This window comes from Apus apus, chromosome 19, assembly GCF_020740795.1.
Source record: "Apus apus isolate bApuApu2 chromosome 19, bApuApu2.pri.cur, whole genome shotgun sequence".
In the NCBI taxonomy this organism is placed as follows: domain Eukaryota; kingdom Metazoa; phylum Chordata; class Aves; order Apodiformes; family Apodidae; genus Apus; species Apus apus.
This window is the reverse complement of record NC_067300.1, coordinates 8,878,697-8,904,152: the sequence shown is the minus strand read 5'-3', so window position 1 is coordinate 8,904,152 and position 25,456 is coordinate 8,878,697. Positions and strand designations below refer to the sequence as shown.

The following is a 25,456-nucleotide window of genomic DNA, read 5'->3' as shown; positions in this document are numbered from 1 at the left end:
AGGTGTTGCACTGTAACCCCTGCCTGCTCCATACACTCCCCGCGTTGCTCTTCTGCTGACATCCCAGGCTGGACGTGGATGGGGATGGACTCACCCAGCCTGGCTCCCTTGATGTCAACAGACCCATATGGAGAACCTGAGCTGCACTCAGGCTTCAGCTGGGGGGAGCTTGGTCTGAAACTTTTAGTAGGAAAAGGTAAAAAATGTGTGTTGGAGCTGGTGAGGGAGCAGAACCTGCTTCAGGGAGCTAGAGAGTGACAGCATTTCCTCATGCCATGAGTCATGGCAGCCACTGCCTTTCCAGATGCACCTTTGCTCAGTGCCAGGCTCTGCAGAGCTCTGACCTTAGCAGAGATGATGCCCGACCTGTTCAGAAGCAGTTGTGTTGGTCCTCCTGGCTCTCTGTCAGTTTCAGTCTTGTCCCTCAGTGCTGGCCGAGGCATCCCTCCAGCTGCACGCATCCAGGCTGGACAACTTTGGAGAAGAAAAGTGGAATCCTGCCAAGATATATTTGGAGAACTACAGCTTTAGTGTGGAGAGGTGATTTCATGTAAGCTCAGCCATGAGGCGTCTGTGAAGGGCTGTGAGGGGGCTCCACACCTGGGTTGCTTTGCCCTGGGGTAAGTCACCAGAGCCAGGTGAGCCACTGGGCAGGCACGCTGGCTCTGGCCAAAATCAGTGAGGCTGCCTGCCTGGATAAAACCAGGATGAAGGCAACAAGACAGCACAAAATAATCTATTTAACCATTAGGCCACATTCATCCTTCCTGCAGTGATTGCAGAGGAGCTCCCTCCGGGACAAATTTGGCCCATTTTGTCTAGTTAATTTCTCTCCTGCTGACACTTGCTGACATTTGCTGCTGACGTTGCCCAGCCCCGGCTTCACGTTCTGAGCAAATATTTTGCTTGGATGGGAGAAAAGCTGCTCTGAGGAGCTGGCATGAGTATGTGGGAACCCAAACTAGAGCTGGATCCCCTGTGCTCCCTCAGCCCCCCTGCTTATTACCTGCAGCCCTGGGGGGAAATGGGCTTGGGAAGGCGATGCTCTTGCTGCAGAATGCTCTGTGGAAGGTGTTAGTTCAAGCTCTGGTTTTAGGGCAGAAACCCCTCCACCAGCTCATGCAGGGTTGTGCCAGGGGTTCCACACATGTCTGATTGATGCTGTGACAAGTGGTGGGAAGGAGGGAAGGGTGATAAGTCCCTTTGGCTGCAGAAGGTTCAAAGCCAATGCTCTTCACCCAGGGTTGCTCTGGCAAAGGACTGGGTACTATGGGGAGGGCCCAGCCTTGACAGGCTCTGGGGCTGTTTGCCTCAAATGTCCTCAGTCGCTTAGTGCCCTTGGAGATAGGATGCTTAAGCATCTTTTAAGGTCTCAAGTCATGGATTCTCCAGCTCAGGAGCTTCCTTGGGAATGTGGCTTGTGTGGTGAGGAGAAAGAAACAAACGCGGATATTCAGAGCCCACTAAAATGGAGGCTAGTGGTGAGGACTAAAATGGTTAGGACTCATCTATGAGACCACACAGATAATGTTTTGATGCTTAGTCAAGCCCTTGAGGTCTCAGCTCACATCCACTTTCCAGGGAAGTTGGAAGAGGGTTTTGTGGTTGACTTTCAGGGACCAAAAATGGTGGGGCCAGTGTGAGGTCTTGACCACAGAGCAGGCTGGGTTGATGCCCTGCCCTGCTTGCGCAGGCAGCAGTTTCGCGGAGGAAGGCGAGGGGGGCCCACAAAATCCCATCTGCCACATCTCACCCCACCCACTAGCCTGGCAGTGCTGGGGAAGGGAGGAAGAGAAAAATGGTAAATATTTTGCAAAAAGACACGGGGACTGTCCCTCCTTAGCCAGGAACTGTTGACAGGTTTCGGTGACGCCCTCCACCCAGGCCAGCGAAGAGGGGAGCGGGAGGCGCAGCCGCTGCCGTCGGGCCCGGCCGTGAAGGACGGCGCGAGCGGCTGCCTGAGCCCTTTGTCAGGAAAAAGCCCTTTATGACTATATTTGTGCAGGCAGCTCTAAATGCTCGGACCTTTATTCTTTCAGGCTTTTAAACGAAAGGTCATTTTCTCTTCCCTTCCAGAAAAAAAAAAAAAAAAAAAAAAAGAAGAAAGAAAAAAAAAAGAAAAAAAAAAAGTGAATTCCTCTTGACGCAGATCCCCTTCCCCTCTGGATGGGAGTTCAATTGTTCTTGCAAGCAAACTCCAAATCTGCCTCTTGCATTCACTTCCTTTTTCCTGCCCGAAAGGAAACAGAGATTTCTGACTGTGTGAACGGGTCCTTTTTTTAAGGATACAAGAAAATAGCTAAATGCTAATCCAGCGTGGGGCTATGCACTTTAGCATGCTGCAGGGCAAAACAAAAGAAAGAGAAACATAGCCCCGCCCTTCCCAGTTGAATTGTGAGCTGCACAACTGATTTGAGTATAATGGGTATTTATGAAAGTTCTACTAAAACATTTACTGAAGCCCAGCGCAAACCAAAACCCTTCAGTCAGGAAGTTTTTAGCTACCAAAAATAATCACCAGGCCCTGGCTAATATTTTTAACAATCATGCGTTCTTGGGAATTTCCTCTTCCCTCCATGGAGATAAGTGATTAAAAAAAATAAAGTGGCCATTTTGATATGCTGCGACGTGTCAGAGAAGAGACATTTCAACAGTTCTTTTTTTGTACCTTTTTCCAAAGACTTGACTTCTGCATTCACTGTCTGGCTTCTAGGCTGAATTCCACTTCTCTATTATGTTGCTGAAATCCCGTGAAGTCAGCAGAAAAGCCATGAGAGTTTCCTGGGTAGGACTTTTAAGCCAAGGTATTAGATCCACTAATGGGGAGAGACTTATCTATTACATGCCTTATTAATTTTATAAAAAAGGCACTGAGCTCTGTTCAGCTGCATGCTATTTGGCTTAATCATTTTTGTAGAAGGCAGTTAGTGTAACATCCTGTCCATTCTTCAGATCTTTTCCATGGAGACCTCTTCTGGACTTAGTCCCACACAATCAGGACTCGTCCTTTGAGTGCATTTTTCAATACACCAAGTATTTCTGACATAGAAAGCTTTTAATCAGTTGCAAGTGTTTTGTTCTGCAACTGGACAGCTTTAAAATTTCAATTATTGTTGTCGGTAACGAGCAGTAAGACTTGCTGGGAAAGAGAGGCAGGGATGGAGGACTTTGGTGGAGGATGAAGCAGCCCAGAAGTTGCCTCCACGGCATCTAACACCATTTTGTGCTGTGCAGATAGCTTTGTTGTGGTGAGAGGGAAATGTTTCCCCTTTGGTGCCTTCTTCCAAAAGCCACTATTGTGTGAGCCAGCATGAAGGTGCTGCTCATGCCTCTGGTGGCTTTAGGCACCAGGCAGTTGATGCCTCCACATCCCACAACTTCTCTGGTGTGGTGCATGGCTCTTTTGTCAGACCCTGCAAGGGGGTGGCTTTTGTTCCTTATCCTCTGTTTGCATGATATGCCTTTTCCTCCCAGTCAGTCCTTATGATGCTGCATAAGGATTTCATAGAAACAAACAGTCACTGAAGGTCCTCCAAACCAGGGAGGGCAGAGCACCAAGAGAAGAGCTGAACTCCCAGATGGAGATGGATCTTCCTGGAGAAATCCAGCTCATCCTTTTCAAATACGCATGTATGTCAAGGACATTAAAGTACGTGGCTTGTTGCAATAAGATACAGTTCTTGTTGACTCATCAAAACAAATGCTACTCTTTATTTTCTCTCAAGATCTTCATGTATCACCAAAGCAACCCACGAAGCTTTGAAGCAGGGAGAGAGTGTTTTCTTTTTGCATCCTCAGAATGAAGGCAGGTCTGGGGTGGTCCTTACTTGCTTGATCACTTGGTGTTACTCTGTGGGGAGAATTTGAAATGCATATTTTGGATCTTTGCTGAAAGAAAAGTTCAGCATTTAGGATTTGAACTCTGTTCTCAAAGGATAGTAAAAATGAAAGAATGATTGCAAATGTACCCATCTGTATAGATGCTCCTGGTGCAAGAAAGGGGCAGCTGGATTCACTGAGGGAAATTTTGGCAGTGGAAAATGCTTTCCCATCTTTATGTGCTGGTGGAAGATGTCTCCAAGGCAGGCATCAGGGACATGCAAGGGCTGCATCTCCTCACACCCCAGGGAATCAGGTGGGAGTATTTTCCAGCCCAGTAAGGAGCCCAGGCACTCAGGTCCCTATTCAGTCTGAGATAATCCTTCTCCGTAGGGACTTGCAATGAGAAAGGCCCTGGCAGCCCAGTCCAAGCTGAGGAAACATGCTTCATCCTTGCATGGAGAAGGAGACACTGAGCCCCCCCCCAATGTAGATCCAATCCACCCTGTGTGTCTTTCCATTGCACATGGGTTTCAAAAAGATACAGTCTTGCTCAATTATTTTCTGAATGCCTGATACCTTCCTGCAGCAAGGGAAGGTGTCTGTGAGTGATACAAAGCTGCTCCTGCAGGACAACACTGAAACCTTATCTCCCACCAAAGGGCAGATAAAGGAGCCCTTTACCAAGCTGGCTTAGCAAAAGAGAGGCTCCTTGCCTCTTTCTGCCTCTGGCCTTGATGCTATCACAACAGCAGCAGGAAGGCATGGCCACATCCCTGATCTTGGGTACCCCAGTGGTACCCCAATCCACACTGCTGCAGAGCAGGGGAGTTTGTCCCCCAGCCCAGGGTTTGCTATCTGTGCAAAAGACACCAGCTTGCACAATATTTCATCTCTGCTCCCTGTCTCGCTCACTTTCTCCCCCTCTCTTATCAGGCTTTCCTTGAACTTTTTGTCAAGAGCGGGAGTGAGAGGGGAGGCTGAGCCCCTGGGGCTGTTCGGATGAAGCTCAGTGAGGGCTGGCGAGCTGCTCAGCCTGTCTGCATGGGACCTGCCCACCTCTGCTCCTGCAGGAGTGGAGTTTCCATGGGAAATCCCACACAAGCACCCTTGGTAACGAGCTCGCAGTCCTTGGCAGCTACGTGTGTGGGAGTGCTGCTCAATTCACGCCTGACAGGCCCTGAATAGCGCTGAGCCAGGCTGAGTTGGGGCAGAATTTTGGAGCTGGCTCCATAGCCTTTGGAAAAGCACGTGTCCTGGCTCAGGGCTGCTCCCACCTGTGTGCTCTGACTTTGATGGGTCCCACTGCCATTGTGGGTTACCAAAAGGGTCACCTTGTGACAGGCTGCTGGGGAGCCTGGGCCTCAGCATGAGCTGGAGCAGATGCCAGCAGGAGGTGTGGGGACAGCGGGGAGGTGCAGGCAGAGCCAGCTGGGGGGTGCCAGCACCCTGAGGCTCCCTCTCTCCCTCTCACACACCAGAGCTGAGCCTTAGCTCCTGCCCAGGTTTTCCCCAACAAGAACTTCCACAGGAGGGTAGCGGTGGCTTTGCAAGATGGGAGTGTCATGACTTCAAATTTAAAAATACCCATTCATATAGCCCCAGCTGACTGCTTCCCACTCCTGCAGCTACTACTGAAGACACTACAGGCTGGGTAAACAGGAAGTGTTCTCCACACATCCCTCTTCACTCCTGAGGCTGGGCTGCACAGACTGGAGCCGTCCCACTCCGTGCTCAGCTCCACGTGTGCCGGGAGGTGTGGGTGGCTGATGTCCTGGACATACACCGTGACCTGCGTCCATCCTGGGGCAGAGGACATGGGACAGATGGCATGGGGCCAAGCAGTGGATGCTGCAACTGATTAAATTTGAGTCTAGGGTTTTTCCCAGAGCTCACAGGCTCCAGTTTGAAGGAGGTGGGGAGTGGAGTGAGGACGATGGGAGCCTTTGTGAAGGCTCTGTACACTGCAGGATTGAGGCTGTGTGTCTGCTGATGGTGGAGAAAGCTGGACCTGATTTTCCAGTGTCCAGCATCTCTGATCTGAAAGGAGCAGCCTTCTGACAGGCAGTGTGTGCCATCCATGCAAGCCCTGTAACTTTCCACAGTTGAGCTGCTGCTTAAGACTCAGCTCAGCACTGAACACAAAATTGGACAGTTACAGCCTCCCTACAGGTTAATGTAGCAGGCACACACAAACACACATAACTTTTCATGCACAGCTGAGCACAAACACCTACTTGTGCCTAGAAGAGACTCCTCTGGACAGATGCTCTCCCACAGAGTCCATCAGCTGCCAAGCAGCACACAGGATAAAACCACCTATTGCTGGAGAGAATGATGGGCAGCAGAAAACAGTGTTTAAAAACCTGTCTTGCCAAGGAAAACAGGCAGGGTCTTTCTTTAGCCATGCATTTATATAAATAAACACAAGAATATTTTGCAACTCCCAGGGGACTTGCCCAGAGTAATATTTTGCTGAATAAGGGTGGGAGTAATCCTCTGCTCACCATAAGCCTGCGCACAAGAGCTCTGTGCTGCCCAGGCGTGTGCGGGGTGAGCCCGGGACGTGTTCCCTCTCTGGGGAAGCCCCCGCTGACACATGTCCCTGCTCTGGGGGAGCCCCAGGTGACATGTGTCCCCAGGCCCACGCTGTGCACTCTGCTGGGACAGGGGGGAAGCATATGGGCTGCCCTGAGGGTCTCGCTGCCCGCAACAGCAATCAGCAACGTCCTGACAGCCACGGGCCGCTTGTTTGGTGGCCTGATCTTGTCCTCTGAGAGAATCAATAAATAATTACAGCCCTTCTGTTATGAAATGTCTCCTTTCCTAGCATAAAGTCTGGATCACAGTTTCAGCTTCCAATTAAAAAGGGTACTGTCCCTCCTTCAGCCACTCGGTAACACAAATTTCAAGGGGTCGCAAACACCCCAGGACGTGCTGCGCTGGCACCTAATGCCAGCATGGCCCCCTCTTGAGAGGATGGCCGCTGGCCCTGCCCTGCTGGGCACGGGCTGTGAGGAGGCCCTGGCACTGCAGGGGTCTCCCCTAGCCCCCCTGAGGGGGAACGAGGGGTGGCTGAGGCAGGTACTGCCAAAACGTGCCCATGTCAGTGGGGCGGGAGGGTGGCAGCCATCTTAGGCCTGGTGTGAGGCGCAGGCCGCGAGCCCTGGCAGGCGCCTCGCTCCCTCTTCGTGTCCCCGGGGATGCACGGCTGCCTCGTCTCCCCTTTGGCACCCCAGAGCCATCCCCCGTGGGCACGGCGTGGGGGTGCCGCCCTGTGCTCCCTCTCCCCCTCCGGGCTCGGGGCGGCCGTGTTTGTTCTCCTTGTGGCGCCTGTTATCAGCGCACAACACACACAGGAAGTCCTGTCTGGGATTGTCCATCCCCGGCCTGATTTATACAGGAAGAAAAGCATAAAAAGCCGCCCTTCCACCTCAGCAGCCACCTCCTGCCTGTGCGGGGACAGCGGCTGGCCATGCCGGGGGCGCGAGGCGTGTGCCCGGGCCCGCCAGCGCCGGGGCAGCCGGGTGGGGATGGCCCCCGGGAGCCAGCGGGGAGGACGGCGGCAGGGCCCGGGAACCCAGGACACCGCAGGTACCGTCCGAGCCGTGGTTGTGGCTGCAGGGGGAACGAGGTGGATGGGATGGGATGGGGTGGGATGGGGAGGTGGCACTGGGGGCAGCAGGAGCGTGTCCTCGCCAGGCCAGACCCCGCAGGCTCCAGGTGGGTTTTTTCCCCTGCTCAGGTGGAGACAACGGCGGGAGGCTCAGGGGCTGGTTGAACACGGGGCTGGCCAAGGGCTGATGGAAACAACGGGTTCTGAAGCATCCCCTGGCATGCTTTAAAGAGCCCAGCGAGGCTGGCTCTGCTGTCAGCCACGCACGTGCTGAGCTGAGGAGCATCTCCAGTGCTGGCTCGCTCGGAGCTGAGCCCAACCTGCAGCACTGTTATTTTTAATTCACCCCACTGGCACTCAGGCTGTTTTCCAGGAGTGGAGGACTCAGAGGTTGCAATTTATCTCCTGTGCTTTTAGAAGAAGGCTTCAAACACTTGCACAAATACTTGCAAGATAGCTGGAAATTCTTATCAAATTCCCTTTCTTTCTCTAACTCCTCTTTTTTCCATCTGTCTGCTCTCTGAACACCTCTGACACGTTTTTAATTCTCCTGCCCATGTTGCCCCCATCCCTCTCTCCCCTCTGCACAGCACACAGCTGGCAGTGCAGGAATATGAAGCAGGACCACACCAGTGAATGGCTCTGGATAGAAATTACCTGGCATACCTTTTTTTCCCGGGGTCTGACATTCACGGAATCAATTCAATGGGCAGAGAATCAAACGTGAGAAGAAATAACAAGGCTTTGTCAGTGATAAAATTAATTTAAAAGCAGATTGGGAAGCTCTGCCACCTCTTGCGAACTTATGTGAGACAGAAGCCCAGATGCTGGGGCTGGATACTGAGCCTCCTTGAAAATCTGCCTCTCCTCTGGGTACGGCTCTAAACACTGAGTCTGCCCTGGCAGATTTTGAATGTTATTCCCTGTGATCCAGCATTCATTCTGCCGATTGAGTTAGTCCCTCTCTTTGCTGTTAAATTACCAGCTCTGTGCAGGTTTCCCTGGAGGTAAGGAAGAGAAATTGAATCTGGGCTGCGGGCTCATATGAGCCATTTCCCAGACCCTGCTGCTGCAGATGGGGCTGGCTTGGGGAGACAGATTTACAAACTGCAACAAATTAGAGTAAACGAACCTGACTCACAGTCACACCAGCAGCAGAAGGGCATGGAGAAACACAAGGGAAGATTTAACTTGAAGTTTCAGACAAAAGGAAAGGGTCTCTTCAAGCAGAAGAGGATGATCAGAAGTGCTATTTCACTCTCCATTCTCTTTCCCAAAGCGAACACTTGGATTGATGTCCTGCCCATAGCCTGGGAAGTGACTGCAGAGAGGAGCTCCACTTAGGGCAGGTTTCTGGAGCTGGAGACTTTCTCCTGACAAAAGAGTACCATTGGAGCAAAATACAGCCTCGTGCAAAATGCTCTCTCCTGAGCTGCTCACTGGGAGGGCCTGCATGAGGCACCCAGACATGCACGCAACTCCCAGCTATTTCCAGCACACATTCTGTGCACTCCTGAGGGAGAGATTCACTGGGAAAATGCAGAGGGGAATGGTGGAGTGAGGGACCATTTCCTGCTGACTAATGTCACTTTTTGCCAGGGGAATTTCACAGAAAGCCGCAAAATTCAGTTTATTCCTTGGTGAGATGAATCATTTCCCAGTTTTTACACAGCAGCCATTGCTGCCTCCTCTAAACGTAAATAAGAGCTCATGTCTATGCACATAAGAGAAAATAAACCTGGCTACAGGATGTTGTCCTGTTCATGCATTTGTTTTTACACAGCTACAGCTGGGCTGCTCTGTGTCCCTAGGGTCACCTTAAGTTGTAGCGTAGTGGCCCTGAGACACTTAATGCTCATGAAGCACTTACTCAGACAAAAAAACCCACCACTTTTTGGGAATCAGATCTGGGTGATAATATGCACAGTACTGGGCAACTGGTGATGAGAGACCCAGAGGTATGGGCCAAGTACTTTTCTTGGTTTGACCTGCTTTGATCCCACTGACATCAATGGACTCCTCTAGATTTCCACCGAGATACGTGCTCTGCAGCTGACGCAGCTGAGAACAATATGGGACATAATAGAATAGTGGGAGGTCACTTTCCTTACAGAGCTCTGCAGAACAGGGGCTGCTCCAAAGCCTAAATTTAAGTGTAAGTTTACAAACAGCCTTATGAAACGCCTGAGCAGAAGAGTTTGTCCTAAAACAGGAAAAGCCTTTCCCCCTTTTTTTCAGAAGCACCAAAAATTCCTCTTGCTTTTGCAAATGCTTCCAGTTCTGTGCAAGACCCTTGCAGAGGCCACTGAGAGCCCATTGTACCCAGCGGGTGTGGGGTCAGCCATGGCTTGTAGCAGCTGAAAAGTTTTGCATCTCTGTGTGTGTCACTCTTCTGCCTGTCTCCCCATCCATCTATCTCCATCTGCCACTTCAGCACTTCTGGCCCCAGTTTGGAGAAGTACTTGTGTGCTTGGGCAGGTCCCATTTACTGCCAGGGGTTGTGAGCACTCCTAAGAGAAGTTTCCTGGTGTTGGACCTTTGTGCTGATCTCCCGTTAAGTCTCCTCCATTAATCATTCCTTTTTCATGCCTACAGAGACAGAGCAATGTTGTGTGTCCCCCACCTCAGCCCCAGGCACCCTCACACCTTCCAAGCCCACCTACCTCCAGCCTTTAATCCACCGGTGCTCTCAGGGTGATGTTGGTTCTGGTGCTGCTGCTCAGGGGGGTGCAGTGTCCTTGGCAGGTCTGTGGGATTGGCTGTAGGAAATGGGGAGGTGGGTGGAAAAACTCACCTTCAAAGCCAGGCTGGTTCTCAGCCTCAGACCTGCTCTGGGCCAGCACTCAGCATGCCTCATAGCTCACACTGGTGGTAAAAAACAGTGGGAGACAAGGAGATTTTGACATTGGTAAATCTAAGCAGGAGGTTGGGCAGAAACATTTCTTTCTTGGCTCTGAGACAAGCATTAATATTAGATGTCGTGGGAGTACAGTTCTGGTGTGCTAGGGAGAAAGCTTTGCAGGAAATATGTAAAACACTGGCCCAGGGAGGACTTCAAATTCAGACAGACTTGCAGTTGGAAGCCAGAATCCCTTAGTGCCTTTGTCAGAAGCTCATCACACCGATATTAATGGAGCCAACAGATCTCATCTTCCCCCACTCCCAACTGGCATCACTCCTCTGCTTTCAAGGGAACTTTGCCAAGCTGTGTCCTGGGGGATTTCCTCCCAGCATAATGAATATTAGCATATAAGACACTGAACCCTCCCAGTGAGCGGAGGATTAAATGCTCTTTTAATGGGTTATATGCAGTTCTTAGGCAGTTGACATGGACACTTTCTTGAGCAAAGATTTGAACCAGTAAATGGAACTGAACAGCAAACATTTTGCAATTTAAAAAATTGCAGGATTTAAAACGCTGCAGTGCACTTAAGGAATAATTGTCTAATGGCTGAGAAGGCTCTAGGAGAGACCCTGAACAGCAGTGTTCTTAGTCCTGCACTGGGTGTCATTGTCCCACAAGCAGCTGAAAGCTGAGTGCATGAGGGACACTGGATGTCAACGAGTCCATCCTCTTCCTCACCCTCACATTTACACTTGGGATCTTGGGGACTTGTGCAAAGGTTGCCTGGGCAGTCAGGGGTCTTTGTCCTTAGAGGCGTGTGTGTATGTACTGAAGATGGTAAAACATAGTGTTGAGATACAGCAGGTGGGATGACAGATGAGTCTAAGGGAACTTGGAAACACTCTGGTGAGTTTCAGAAGAAATGGGACAACCGCTTCTCTTGGCTTCTTGGAAAATCCCAGCCTTGGGGCCTGGGAAGACTGTTGGAGGGGACAGCTTGGTGTTCAGCAAAGCCTCAGTGCTGATTTCTGCCTGTACAAGGGGAGTCTAACAACAGGCTTTTTCTGTTCTGACAGAAAGAAACCAAAATGCTCCATAAGGAGAGGATCCCTGCCTGGGAGGAATGATGGAGCATCACAGCTAAGGTGAGCATCTTGGATGTGAAATTAGATCTTGTGCTTTCAGTATGGTCAGATGGAGAAGCTTTCCATTGGCTTCCAACTCTGTTTTGCAGCCATCAGGCAAGTTGAGTATCAGGCTCCGTTCATCTCCCCGTAAACCAGAAAAGACAGGAACACTCTCTGCATAATCAGATAATCACCACCACTCCAGGGCTCTTGGGAAAGGTTACCTGTGCTTCATGCTTGTGAGATTAAGTGACTTGAATTCATTCCCCAGAGGTAGGTTAGATCCAGAGTGGGCAAACCTATTTGTGCCATGTGAGATGCTGTGTAACATGGAGCTGTGCTTCCAGCAGCATCAGGCAGCCTTTCCCTCACTGCCGGCCGGATCCTGCCTCCTGCACGCTCTGTCCTCCCAGCAATGGAGCTCCATCTTCACCAGCTTGTCCCAGAGCTGGTTCTCCTCTGCTCCCTTCCCTAGGGAAGATCTCACATCCAGCACCCATCAGCTTCCCTGGAGGGCGCCGTGCGACCCGAGACAGCTCCAGTTCCATCAGCAGCCTCAGCGTATCCATGAGGAAATGCAGGGGATGGGCCAGTGATCTCAATTGCTCATTTGGAGCTGTTATTGCCTATAACTGCCTACATGCTTTAAAAAAAAAAAAAAAGTTGCAAAGCTTAATGGGAACAAATATTCCCGGGAGGTTGTATCCTGCCATTCATTTGCACATCAGACCCCTGCTATCTTTAAGGCTGGTTCTGTGCATGGGCAGGCGCCTAAGTCATTTGGAAAACAATAACCCTCTGTGCTCTAATTTCCCAGAGAAAAATGTAGACAAAACAAGTGGCAGTTTGGCACAAACCGAACTGCAGAATTTTCTTTGATAAATAGCTGGGTGTTTAACAGGAGGAGCCTGCAGGCAGCTGGGGGATCGGCCTGCCTGGTCTGTCCCCGGGCAGGCATTGGCAAGTTGGAGGAGCTGTGCTCTGGCAGGGGCTGTGTGCTGCATTTGGGCATCTCTCCGGGTCAGTCTTCACACCATTCCACAGCTGGGAGGATGTCCAAGGAATCCCTTAAGCATCCTTTAGGGTTTGCTGGAAACCAGCCTCCCTGTCCTGGCAGTTCATTGCCTGCTTCTGGAGGACTTGGCTGTTGTAATGAGCTCAGGGGGATTAACGGGGCACGGCAGGAGGCTAAGGACCAGTCGGGTGTGTTTGGTCTCTAACCCAGGGAAAGGTGTTGTCTCCTCTTGTAATAACGTGTCCTCTTGGGGAGTGCAGAACCAGCCACAATATTTTTTTAGCATAGAGAAATAAATTTGCTCTGGCCGCTGTGCTGGTGATGGACCATTTCACCTGGGGGCAATTAAGGGATCTCCCGCCCTTGCCATTAATCCCCTGCCCACCCAGGCGAGCTGGTTCGCGGGCGGGGTGGGGGGTCAGGGACTTTGTGTCCTCGTAGTATGGGGGATGCAGAAAGGGCCGGAGGGGGCCTGCGGGGCTCAGCCTGCTGAAGGGGTCTGCAGGTAAGGCTCCTGAGATGGGTGCCAGGGCAGGGATCCCCCACAACCCCATCCCCACTGGGATCCGTGTGGCAGTGACAGCACATGGGGCACAACACCAGCGTGTCCCCCCACCCTGGGCTGGGCTTTTCCGAGGGGGTCCTGCTCTGTCACTGCACATCCCCTCAGGACCGGGCTTCCCTGGGGGGCTGGGGGGTCCTGTTCTATCCCTGCATGCCCCCGCAGGACCGGGCTTCTCTGGGCGTTCCTGTCGTGTCCCTGACTGTCCCCGCAGGACCAGATCTCTCCAGCAGGTCCTGCCCTGTCCCTGCACGTCCCCCGGGGAGCCGGGGCACCTCGGCGGGGGCAGGTGGCGGCCGGCGGGGCGGGGGCGGCTCCCCGGGCCTCGGCGCTTCCCCCCGGCCGGGAGCCTCCGCTTTCCACCCCGCCGGGAGCTCATTGGGCCGGGGCGGAGGGACCGGCTGGGGCCGGGGGAGGAAATGCGCGGGGGGCCGCGGCGCGGCGGCGGCTCCGCCACCGGTGAGTCCCGGCGGGCGGGGGCTCGGCTCGCCCTGGGGGGGCTTCAGCCGCATCCCCCGCTGGAGGGACGGGAGGAGCGGGGAGCGGGTTCGCGGTGCGGGACGCGCTGCCGCAGCGCTGGGGGCGCGGGGGTCCCGGGACGGGTGGGGGCAGAGCGGGAGGGGTCCCGGGGCGGCGGGCAGTGGTCGGGCGGGCAGGGCTCCGCCTGCCCCGGGGAAGGGCAGGTCCCGGGGAGCGGGGCTCGGCCTGCTGCGGGCCGGGGGGAGCATCCCTGCGCCGGCCGCCGCGTTCCCCGCGTCCCTGCTCCGCGGTACCTTCGTCCCTATGTCCTGCTCCGCCGTGTCCCTGCATCCCCCTCCGTCTTACCCGTGTCCTTGTGTCCCGCTCCGCGGTACCCGTGTCCCTGCGTGTCTCTGCCCTCTGCTGCACGGGGGCCGTGCCCCCGCAGTGTCCCCAGTGCCCCCCTCCCTGTGCCTTGCACCGCGGTGTCCCCCTCCCTGCTCCATCGTGCCCACGTTCCCCTGCCCTGCTCCCTCGCACCCGCATCCGTGTGCCCGTGCTCCGTGCTGCCTGATCTAGCCTGTGCGGAGAGCAGTTAGAGGTGTTTGTTAAGAGAAAATCCGTCTTCCTGCTGCTGGTGCTTGACCCTCTCCAGGAGGGTTTGGCTCTAAGGGCACAGACCGGGTCCAGGGGACGGTGGGGAGCAGCAGTTTCACTGCAGAACCAGGCCAGGCCAGTTGGAAACACGCAGCCGTTGCATTCTCCTGAGGGTAACTTCATCCTCTGGAGGGACTGGATTCTCTTGCACCACTTTGCAGACAGGCTCTGATTCCTGCTGCTGCCATCAGCTGGAGTCTGAGCTTTGGTTTCATGGGCAGAGCTAGACAAAGCACTGCTCACCCACACGGTGGGCTCTGTTTTCCCCTTGATTGTTGCAGCAGGTTAGGCAAGAGCAGACTAAGGGCTTTGGATGGTGGGAGAGAGACCCCCAGACTCACAGGAGCACATGGGCAGTCAAGGAGACTCTGCTGATCCCTGGAACTACAGAAGCACAGATGCACCCACATAGTTTCACTTGCCAGATGATGGGGCTTTATATCTTCATTTGAGAGATCAGAAATGCAATAACAAAAAAAAACCACAACATTTTTTTTCTTAATCCTGAGATATTTTCCCTCAGTTATGTGCTTTAAAAGAGAAGTTTTAGAATAGGTAATGACACCAGGTTGGAGGATCTTCAGTGTCTTCAGAGAGGCTGATTTTCATAAGCTAATAAAAAAAGACAAGAATAGGCTACCATAATTTTCACTTTTGAAACTTTCTGCTATGAAGCAACCATAATTCTATGACCCAGAGGGGTAGTCTGACCACTTGAGGTAGGGCAATGCTGCCCCATTCCAAAGCAAAAATCCAAACCATCTATATTTTAGGCTTGTGCCCACAGGAAAACTCCCACAGCAGTCATGGGAATCCCATGGGGGGACAGAGATGGTTGGCAGAGTTAGACTTAGAAATTTTTGGAGATGCACTGCTAGTCTGGGGATCTGTGATTGTAAGGAAAATATGTGTCCCAGTATAGCCCTGGGAAAAGCTGGCTGGCCAAACAGTGGGGAGTTGGTACATCTCTGTATGTTGATGTCTCCAGAAGGGCTGGGGAGAAAGGCAGTTTCTTCACTGTTATTTTAAATTTTTTCCTGCAGGTCAAGAAAGATTTGATTTCCTGCTGGTGCAGACACCACATATTAATCATTAGAGGATGAAATTTATCACTATTTTTGGAGAAGAATGGACACTACAGGCTTTATATCACCAAAATCCTCCCTACAAGGGAGGATTATCCCCAACAATTTGGCTCAGAGTTAGGAATTGTCCCATAGGAGTTTGGGGATGAACCTACAATCCCAAATCCCACGTCACCTGGGGACTTTAGAGTTTATTTGCAGCTTCAAAAGGATGTTTCATTTTGTGTTGCTTCTCTTTAAAGCCACTCCTTTCTCAAGGTTTAGTTAGAAAGACTGATTCTTTCTTTAATTGGCATATATTTAAGGAGGGTTTCTTAATTTCTTCCTCCTTTAACTGCTGCCATCCGGAGGCCAACTGTTCTGTTTAAATTAGATATTGTTTAATTAGATATTGTTATTGACCTTCTTCAGCCTTGTTTCATATTTGTCCTCTGCTAGAAAATCAAAGCCTCTTTATTTGTGACTCAGTTAGTACTGACTCTGCAGACAGTACATATAGCCCTTACAGCACTATTCTCTGGCAAGAACTTGTATTTTAAAGAGAAGATCAGATTTCAGTGTGTTATGTGGTGGGAAAAGGCAGCATTTCAATGCTGTATGGATTAAGAAATTGTGGGCTGTTGTTTTGCCTTTGCTGACTGGAATTGGTCCCTTCCTGGTGCCACGAGAGCATCTCCTGGTTGCCGGGCCAAGTGTCCCCCAGGGAAAATCACTGCCCCAGTAGTGACTCGAGTGGGGCAAAGCAGGTTTGCTCCTAGAGGAGCGCCCACCTTGCAAGGGGTTCATGTGTTCCTCATGTCCCCTCTTCCCCTCTGCTTTGATAAATCACCCTGCTCTGTTTCCAGCAACTGTGCTCCTGCCCCAGCCCCGTGTGCTCTCCACACCCAGCGTTGTCCATCTGACCCTGGGAGCAGGAGCTGGCCCTGTCCCCGCAGCTCCATCAGATGTCCCCAGCCGGGAATGCCACACATTCACACCACTCGTCTCTGGGTTGCAGGGTTCCCCACTGAAAGGCCAGACATGTGGTAGGAGCCAGCACTGCCCACCAGAGAGCGAGACTCGGTCGTGCCGCGCAGCCCAGGGCGCCGCAGGAGGGACGGGACATGTGCCGCATCGGCTGCCTCCACCTGGGACTCCTCTTCATCCTCAGCGTGACCAGCACAGATGCCTTTGCCCGGGCAGGGTAAGCCCCCTTTTTGTCAGCATCTCTTGGGGGTTTCTGTCTGTGTGGCATGGCGAGGTGCAGCCTCTCAGGGTGATGAGGAGCCGTGCTTGGCCAGCTGGCTGCACCTGCACTGCAGCCCACTGGGCTGGCCAGGAGGTGGGAAGAGGCTCAGCCGAGTCCTCCTCAGCAACCCTTAGCTGGTGTTTGGTTGCTTTGTCACTGAAGCAAAGAAACCTCTCAGAGAAAATGCTCTGGATCCGTTTAGCTCCCTCCAGGGGACACAAAGGACATGCTGGGCTTTTAGTCTGAGAGAGTCAAAAGCTAAAAAGGCCCTGAACTGTTTGTGAATGATTGTCTCTTTTGAGCACATTCTTGCACAAAGATACACGTGCAGTCCTGCTCTCACTCCAACCAAACTGCACAAATGAGCCTCCAGAGGAGGATGCAGCCTCCTAGCTCTGAGAGGATGCTCCATCCAGGGCACACAGGCATGGAAAGCCCCAGCACAGCTCATCTCCCACTGGGTCTGAGAAAGACCAGAGCTCAGTGTCCCAGTTTCTTCCCCAGCCAAGAGGAGCTCGAGCTCAGTGCTCATCCCCTGGCTACAGCTCACATTTTCTGCAATTTGTTTTTACACTGAAATACTCTCCTCTGGCATTGAACCTTTTGCATTCTGGTTGTGACTAAACCCACAGGCTGAATTCCTCACTCGCACACACAGGCTGCAACTATAGCTTTGTTCTACATTTTGCAAAGCAAACAATTGCTATTTAAAAATTGCATCTTCTATAACATTAATCAGTGAGGCTGAGAGGACTTTTCTGGAGTTAATGGAAGCCATCTGATGTCCGTGCTAATTCCCAGGCTTTTTATTCTAGTTTCTAATTGGGCTGGGAAGCTGAGACAAGTACATGAGTTCCTCAGTGGGACTGACCTGTTTGGGCTGGAAAAAGTAAAAAGAAAAAGAGTTTTTAACCAAGACCACCTTGGCTGTTAACCTTGGGAAAGTTTTTGACTGGATCACAGTTATCTTAGGAAGACGGGAGGGCAACTTTCGTCTGGCCTCTGCTTTTTTGTGGTGAGCCTGACCCTTCCTGTGAAATGATTAATTTCTTGGTGACCACAGGGGCAACCGTTTCAGGAATGCAAAAGTCTCAGAAAGGAAAAATCCACCCAGAAAGGGGGTGATTTTTTGGGGAAGACAGGAGATGAATGGAAGGAGAACTGCTTTGAGTAAATCACTCTTAAATATGGGCCCCAACAGCTCCCCTGGGACAGAGGGACTGTGCTGGGGTGAGTGTACCAGGAGGCGTCAGTGCCTCGGTGCAGGGCAGGAAGAGCCTGTGCAGCCCGCAGGGCTCCAGCTTTGTGTTGCTGCCCTGAAACAGCTTGAAGTAGCCTCGGGGGTCACTCGGGCAATTAGCCACTGCCATTTCAATAGCTGTCTGGAGAGAGGGACTGTCCTGGGCTGGTGTAAATCAGCCCCTTTGTGGCGAAGGGAGAAGCGTGGGGTTGGTTTTTAGCTGGTGTCTGACCTGCTCCCCTCTGCTCAGCCGCAGGGTCTGTGCCGCGGCGCCGCAGGGCCGGGCGGCCGCCCACGCCGAGTCCCACGTCCAGCCCGTCTACCAGCCCTACCTCACCACCTGCCAGGGCCACCGCCTCTGCAGCACCTACAGGTGAGGGCAGCCACCAAGCTGGTCCCCAAGAGGGACCTGGATCCATCCTGGCAAGGCAGTGACCCGTGGGGGAGTCCTGCCTCAATCTGTGGGGAAGGGGCTCCCAGTCCCTGGGCAAGGGGGTCTGACCCACTGGCATGGGAGCAGGATGGGGGGCTTGGGGCACATTCTCGGCCACACAACTCAGCTTGTCTTTGTGTTGCAGGACCATCTACAGGGTTGCCTACCGGCAGGTGATCCAGGAGCTGCCCCAGCCCGTGGCCTCTTGCTGTCCTGGCTGGAGCAGAGCTAACAGCTACGCACTGGGGTGCAACAGAGGTAAGAAGCTGCTGTGCCACCACCCATCTGTCCCCCAGAGCCCATGGGCTGGGTAGCTCAGGTCCCTGAGTGAGCCCCAGCAGCCAGCTCTCATTTACCAGCACTCTTGCCTGTCAGACAGTTCTCCCTGTAGGAAAGCATTTAAAATGTTGGCGTCACAGCCACATGCAGCTCAATTTCTGATTAATTCCCAGCCTTTCTCTGCTGCCTCGCAGGCCTTTTTCCTTTGGGATTGCTGATTAACTTTATAGTTACCAGAGGATAAATAAAACGAGTTAAGGCCTTTCCATATAAACCAGCAGTAATGGAAGAGAAATGCTTTTAGGAGGCAACTCTGATGTAAAGCACAAAACAAATACAAAACATCAACAACTAGTCTGTCCCCAGATGAGCTCAGAGCACAGCACCAGGGCCTTCTGCTGCCCATCAACCCCCCTGCCTTCCAGCTGTGCTACCTGCAGGCACTTTGGCCTTTTTTCAGGCTGGAAATACCAAAGTCCTGTTAGTACCACCTGTTCTGAGCCCTGTGCACCCTGGTCAGCTCAACCCCACTGCCCTGGGGCTGCTGCAGAGCATCCTGGCCCTGGCTGGAGCTGGGGTGTGTTTTTGTTTGTGTGTTCATGCACCCACGGTGGCAGGAGAGGGAGCTCAGGACCCCCAGAGCTGCCCAGTGATGCTGTGTTCATGTTTGGTCCCACAGCTCTCTGCTGGGTGCCATGCCAGAACGGTGGGAGCTGCACCTTCCCTGGGAGATGCGCCTGCCCACCCGGCTGGACGGGGCGAGCCTGCCAGACAGGTACCAGCCATGCCACTTTCCTCTAGGCTCCCTGCATTTAGTCTGTCTTGGGAGAGCTTCAGGACCATGGGGCTCTGGAATTCCTCTGCCCACACAGTGACCCATCAGTTGGGTTACAGGGACCAGCACTGTGGCTCCTCACTAAGCCTTGGTGCAGACCACAGAGGGAACCAGTGTGTTACCCCTCCACACACATGCACATCTACACCTATTGCTTAAGGGCAGTGAGGCCTGGTGGTCTGGCCAGGAAAGGATGAGAAACTGGGCTCCCAGGGGAGCTCTGATCTCCCTTGTATGGTGTCAGTGCTCTCAGCCATGAGTGCAGCCCTGGTACCCACGTTTTCTTTCTGCTGCAGGGTCAGCGTGAGCAGAGACTATTCTCTGCTTTCTGCAGAGCAGCCCTCACACTGGTGGGGTTGGCCAGAGGTTGTGTATCTCCAAAGCTTTGTAAACTCTTGCTGTAAACTAAGATGCCCTTTTACTGCAGAGATTAAATCTGTAAGCCAAAAATATCCAGAGGTGGAGGGAAGGCCCGGTGATCTCCAGGCACTGAGCTCCTCCTCAGCACCACAGCAGCCTGATGCTCCTCTCCAGAGCGCAGGAAAATCAGGCAGTGTGGAGGGCAGCAGTGCTCTGCAGACCAAACCTCTGCCATGGTGTTTCCCAGCTTATTCACCCTCCCATAAAGCAGACAAGGAGCGTGTGGCACTGGCCCACGCTGGGCCAGGCAGGGCTGAGCACGTTGCTGACAGCTCCGGCTCCAGCGCAGGGGGAGAGGATTTTCCCACTGCCTAAAACAGATTCACCCGGGCGTGGGAAGCGGTTCAGCTCATTTTGCTTTGTGGGAACAGCTTTAATAACTCCCCCGTGTGAGGAGAGGTTACTGGGTTTTGTACACACTTGAAAGGCTGATAGCTCCTCGCCATGGCTGGCTGGAACCAAAACCCTGGTCATAAATCCAGGATGAGAGCTGAGTGCTGCCTGCACACCCTGGCTAGATCCCGGACATTTCTGACCACTGCTTTTGTTTCTGGTTCTGTTGTGGGAGGAGTGGGCAGAGGGGAGGTGGCCAGATTCCCCTCGGGATTAACCCAGGTTTACTCCAGCCAGGTGCAAGAGTCCCAGGTGCTGGCAGGTCCCTGAGAGCACCCAGAGCTGTGCCCAGCACAAACACCAGCTCAATCTGGGCTCCCCTCACATCCCCGCCCTGTGTGAGCCCATGTGGCTCTAGTGGGGGAGCAGGACCTCAGCAGGGCTGAGCCCTCAGTGCCCCTGACCCTGGTGAGCCTCTCCTAGCCCCCCTGGTCCTCACCCAGTTGTACCTGTTGTTTCAGATGTGGACGAGTGTGCCAGCCAGAGCCACGGGTGTGCTCAGCTCTGCATCAACACGGCTGGGAGCTACCGCTGCGCCTGCCGGGACGGCTTCGGCCTCGCTGCCAACCACAAGGCCTGCCAGCCCCTGGTGCCAGCCCCCGAGCCCCCCTTCAGCCAAGCAGGTAACCTGGCCCCTGTTGCAGGGCAGCCCCAGCTGCTCAGGGCCTTTGATGAAAGCTGGGATTAACACTCAGCATCAGAGGGTGGCTGGAGCAGGACTGGCAAGAGACAGGAGAGGGGATGAGAGCCAGAACCTCTCAGCTTTATTCTCAGTGACCTGAGAGTCCTTCTACCACCCAGACAACCTCCCTGTGCACGAACCCAGCCACTTCTCCATCTGCAAGGGTGACAGAGCCCATCTGTGGTGTGTGGTTGTTCTCTCCATCATCATCATCATCATCATCATCATCACCCTTCCTGCAGGACAAGTCCGGAGCCACGAGGAGCAGAGGGCACAGCTGGTGATGGCCCATTATTACTTTTGGTACGCGCTGTGACACTTCAAACTCGTACCGTGAGTAATAATGCGCTGTGGCCAGCACGGGCATCGCACGGGGAACACCTGGAGGAGCAGGGCACCATCTGCACGTGCCCCACAAGTCACCTGCCTTCACCCCCCTGCAGGGCCCTCAGCTGGGATGAGCCTTTGTGGCCAGGGACAGGGCAGACCTGGGTGCTAAATGGCACCGTGGGTGCAGAAGGCCAAGCTTCACCAGATGTTTTATCCCTTAAGCAGCACCCCACTGCCTGAAAAATTCCCTGCTTTGTTGCAGGTGCTCTGGCAGCAAGGAGAGGCTTGTGTGCCTCGGCTGCAGGACTAGATGCCAGTGCTTGCAGCAGGTGTTGGATCCCACTGATGTTCTGTGAGCTGGTCCCAGTGGGGCAGACCCTGGCAGCTCAGTAGGAGAGAAGCAAAAAGCAGCAGAGCTTGGCCTGAGCCCTGCAGCAATATCTCACCCCAGCACCTTCCACTTCACCTCAGGGCTTTTACTCACTGACCTTTTTGTGTTCACTGTTTTAGTTCTCCCCACTGAAATGAAGGACGAAATGAAAGACCTGAAGAGCAGAGTGGAAGCGCTGGAGCAGGTGAGCTCTGTCCTGCTTCGTCCTGCCCTCACTGCCCTGTCACAGCTCAAGGCCACGCTCAGCCAGCTCCCACCCCATGCTGTTTGCAGCCAGGGTTTCCCTCTGCCCCGGCTCTATTTTTAACATCGTGCTGGCCTCATGCCACAGCACTCCCAGCTGTGCTCCACGCTGCTGGCAGCACCCACACAGTAGCGCTTCCAGCCCAGCAGCCCTTGGAGCACAACCCATCACCCACCAGCCGGCTGTACAGCCCACCAGGCTGGGGAGGACACACTCATGGCTCCCCTTCTCCCTGCAGAAACTCCAGTTGGTTCTGGCCCCGTTCCTCATGCCATCTGTGCCAGAGGACGTGGGCACAGACCCCATCAGCCGTCTGTCCCACTCCCTCCAGCAACTGGACAGGATCGACTCCCTGAGCGAGCAGATCTCCTTCCTGGAGGAGCGGCTGGAGACGTGTAAGTGCCTGGAAAAAGCAGGGTTGAAGTTTTTCACTCCACCCACACTGGCCACAGTGAGCAGATGTAGGCCAGTGAGATCAGTAACACATATGCCACTATTAATTTATATCCCCCTCAAGCAAAGCAGCCTGTAATTAGTAAAAGATGAACACAAACAGCCCATTAGCTTTATTTCAAAGCTGTTTCTATGGCTGCACTGACTGCCCTTGTAGCAGCCAGAAATCATAAGATGGGCACGTGGAAACGTGGCTCTGGGGCAGAAGCAGGAGGAGGCCCCTGTGAGCAGGTCATGTCTCATGCTCAGCACCCTCACAGGCTGTGTTCCCTTCCTGTACTGCCAGAACTTGGTCCTTAGAAAAGAAACCTCAACTCTCAGGAAATTAACAGTCCAAAAAGTCAATCAGGAAGGTTTAGGGAGCGTGCAGAAGTTGGCAGATTTACGAGCCTGGGAAGTTTTAGGCATTTCTTTTTAAGGTCTGCAGACCACTCCTTTGCCAAGCAGTGGACCAGAGCAGGTCTCCTCAGTAGCAGCCTCTGAAAACGAGCCACTGGTGAGACCTGTCGAGTGTGAAATGGCTGAAGGTGGTGGGGGGAGTGTTCCTGCCTGGTGTGCTCCCCCCACAGAACCAGAGAGCGAGGCAGCATCCCCTGGGGGCCCTGAGGTGTGTGCAAGGCTCCTCTTGGAGCCCTGCAGTTTGACTCAGGGTGGAGCACAAACCCTGTGGACACTTTACTTTGATAGACAGCTCTCTCTAGCTCGTTTTGCCAGTAAGTAATCCCAGTCAAACACACCCAGAAACCAGGCAAGGCTGGGCCAACTCAAGCTGCTGTGCAGCAGCAGCCTGATGCTTGGAAAGACTAAGGGAAACTGTTTCAGGACATACCCAGTCCCAGTTCACTGCTTGCAGTAATGGCTTGGATATAAAAGACTTCAAAGAACTTGTTTGAAGACAAAGCAGCTGCAAATAGACACTTGAAAACCAGCTCAGAAAGGGGTAATCATCAGAACCACCAAGTGTTCCAGCAGACTGAGTTTCCTGGTAGTGCCCTGTACATATTGTTAGTGACAGCAACGAGGAATGTGAGCAGGATCACAAGGTAACATGGATTTGTTCCAAGGGATGACTCCAAAGTCCTGAAATTAACTTCTGCCAAGCCTGTGCCAGCAAGCAAGAGTTGTGTGTTTCCCCCCCGCCCCTCCATGGTCTTGAAAGTCGGTGGAGGACACGAGACTGCCCTTTCCTACTCCAGGGGCATCCCATGGAGTGGTGTGGCCATCGGTTCTCCATGCCTTGGGAAGCATTTCACAACTAAATACTAAGCTACATCTCCACCCTCCAATTATCCACCCACTGAGGATGTGATGAGGAAAAAAACCCATCAAAACATTTTCTCTTCTTTAAACCACCACTGAAGGTGCCAGGTTGGATGTCTTTAAGCCATAACCATTTTAGCCCCCCTAGGTCTGAGTGACCCCAGCTCAGTGCTGGCTGGGTCGATGTCCGGCTGTGACAATGACAGCAGGGCAGGAGCACAGGAGACTCCCAGCACATGGCCTGTGCCACAGCTGCCCCACCAAGTCCCTTCTCCAGCCCATGGAGCTCCCTGGGCACTGGGGACTTCAGTGGCCAGCAGCACCTGCTTCCAGATACTGTCACACAGAGCCACCTGCTTCATCTGTCCTAGGGACAGGCTGGTCCCAGCTTCCCATCCTAGAGCAGCCAGTGTCATTGTCACTTAACACCCTCCTTGGGATGCTTTGCACAGGACTTCCCTATGGTGGGACTGAGCCAGCCTGGGGTTGTCTGGCAAAGGGAAAGCAGCAAGTGTGGGTGATATTCACAGAGGCTGAGGTCAATCTTGCCCTTCTTGGGGAAAGGAATAAACCAAACCCAGGCAACCAACATGGCTGGATTATTGTTTTTCATCTTCTCAGGTTCCTGCAAGAATGAACTCTAACTGAGCACCCAAGGAACTGGAGCAAGCAGAGTACAGCCAGAGCTCTTACCTCCTTGGTGAGGATGAAGCCACATCATCTACAGGGAAGGCACAGGGTAGCAGGAGAAGGCTGGTTTCTATCAGCATCTCCAGCATTTTCTCTTCCAATTCACCTTATCAAAGATCATGCAGTTACTTCCAAACTTGACTCTTGAGCCCTCAACACCTCATCCCCTTCCTGCTGGAGGGGCAGAAAATAAATGCCTTACCTCGTGCTGTTAGTGCCTGTCTGGCTGTACGTGGAGCCGTGTGGTGCTCAGCATTACCCTGGGGCATCATCTCCCTGTGGAGCACAGACCTGTTCCAGGCAGGACAGCTTCCCACCCTGCCATGCTCCTCCTCCCTGCTCCCACCCAAAGATGATGTATTTGGACTCTCCTGTGTTCAGAGGACTTTGGCCAAAAACCCCTTGTGGCAGAGGGGCAGCCCCGAGCCGGGCATCACGGCAGGGGATGGGTGCAACGCGTCCCTGCAGAGGTACTGAGCTGGCTGAGGGTGCCCATCCCTGCAGGTCCTGTGCTGCTCTCAAGGACCAGCCTCTCTCCATGAGCTCTGGAGGTTGGGATGGTGCTTCCTAGCGTGGCAGCTGCTCTGAAATTACCTGCTCTTGCTCCCAGACCTCTGCACCATCCCCAGGCCCTACGGAGCAGCAACAAGGATGAAGCTTTTTCACTTGCTGTGACAGAGTCTGTTTTCATTTGCTTTAACAGAAAACCTTTTCCTGTGACACTCCCATCATCAGCACAGAGCAGACAGGGACAAACCTGTGCCAACAGGGTGAGGCCAAGGAGGGAGGGACACTGCTCTGCCTGCCTGGACTGGGGACAGGGCCTGGCATCCCTGGTGTTTACCCTGGCACGAGCTGTTGGGGTGGCCACTCTCTCTTGGACCCCACAGCCCAGGCACATGCTTCTGCCTCTCCAGCACTGTTTGCTTGAGCCCAAGGACACGGGTACAGCAGAGCAGAGGTGAGCCCCCTGGTACAACACTCTCCTCCTTGCCTGGAGTTGGGCTACAGGAGGACCCCTGTGGCCAAGGGGGTGCTGTGCCAAAATAAAGCCCCTGCTGCGCACCCTGAGGCTGTGGGATCATTCCTGGCTGGGAAGGTTCTCACTCCAGGGCCCTCGATGACACAGGCTCCCATCCACGCAGGCACCACCTTCCTGTGTCCCTGGGACAGGTCTCTGCAGGCATTTGACCTCCTAGCTCAGGCCAGGCTGTGGCTTGGTGCGAGGCTGGAGTGCAGAAACGTGACCCTTCTGCCTCTGGGACACAGGGTGGGGACAAAGACCTGCCATTCCCCCTCCATCACCAAACCCACTGCTTGCAAGAGCTGAAGGGCCAGCACCCTTCTCCCTCCTGCAGCAGCCCCCCTGCCCTAGCTCCCACACAAGACCAGG

The 25,456-nt window shown here is 53.4% G+C and overlaps 1 protein-coding gene across 4 annotated transcripts; it reads left to right on the top strand.

Annotated features, from left to right (window-relative positions):
• Positions 1–7,270: 7,270 nt before the first annotated feature.
• Positions 7,271–24,733, top strand: EGFL7 (EGF like domain multiple 7). Of its 4 annotated transcripts, none has more exons than XM_051636268.1 (10): positions 7,271–7,413; positions 11,357–11,425; positions 16,183–16,368; positions 17,904–18,026; positions 18,232–18,344; positions 19,045–19,140; positions 20,475–20,636; positions 21,536–21,600; positions 21,899–22,055; positions 23,995–24,733. In XM_051636268.1, exons 3-10 carry the CDS (start codon positions 16,289–16,291, stop codon positions 24,015–24,017), a joined length of 819 nt encoding a protein of 272 aa, XP_051492228.1. In that variant the 5' UTR covers positions 7,271–7,413; positions 11,357–11,425; positions 16,183–16,288; the 3' UTR covers positions 24,018–24,733. The 4 variants fall into 4 exon arrangements, with proteins under 4 accessions (XP_051492228.1, XP_051492231.1, XP_051492229.1 ...); XM_051636269.1 differs by lacking the exon at positions 7,271–7,413 and adding an exon at positions 10,519–11,186; XM_051636271.1 differs by lacking the exon at positions 19,045–19,140.
• The last annotated feature ends 723 nt before the right edge of the window (positions 24,734–25,456 follow it).

What these genes read in the sequence shown, in the direction of transcription:
- EGFL7 (XM_051636268.1), top strand. Translation starts at nt 16,289, where the DNA reads ATGTGCCGCATCGGCTGCCTCCACCTGGGACTCCTCTTCATCCTCAGC. An exon ending in GATGCCTTTGCCCGGGCAGG is followed by an intron (nt 16,369 to 17,903) that starts GTAAGCCCCCTT and finishes CCCTCTGCTCAG; the next exon opens with CCGCAGGGTCTGTGCCGCGG. An exon ending in GCCCCCCTTCAGCCAAGCAG is followed by an intron (nt 20,637 to 21,535) that starts GTAACCTGGCCC and finishes TCACTGTTTTAG; the next exon opens with TTCTCCCCACTGAAATGAAG.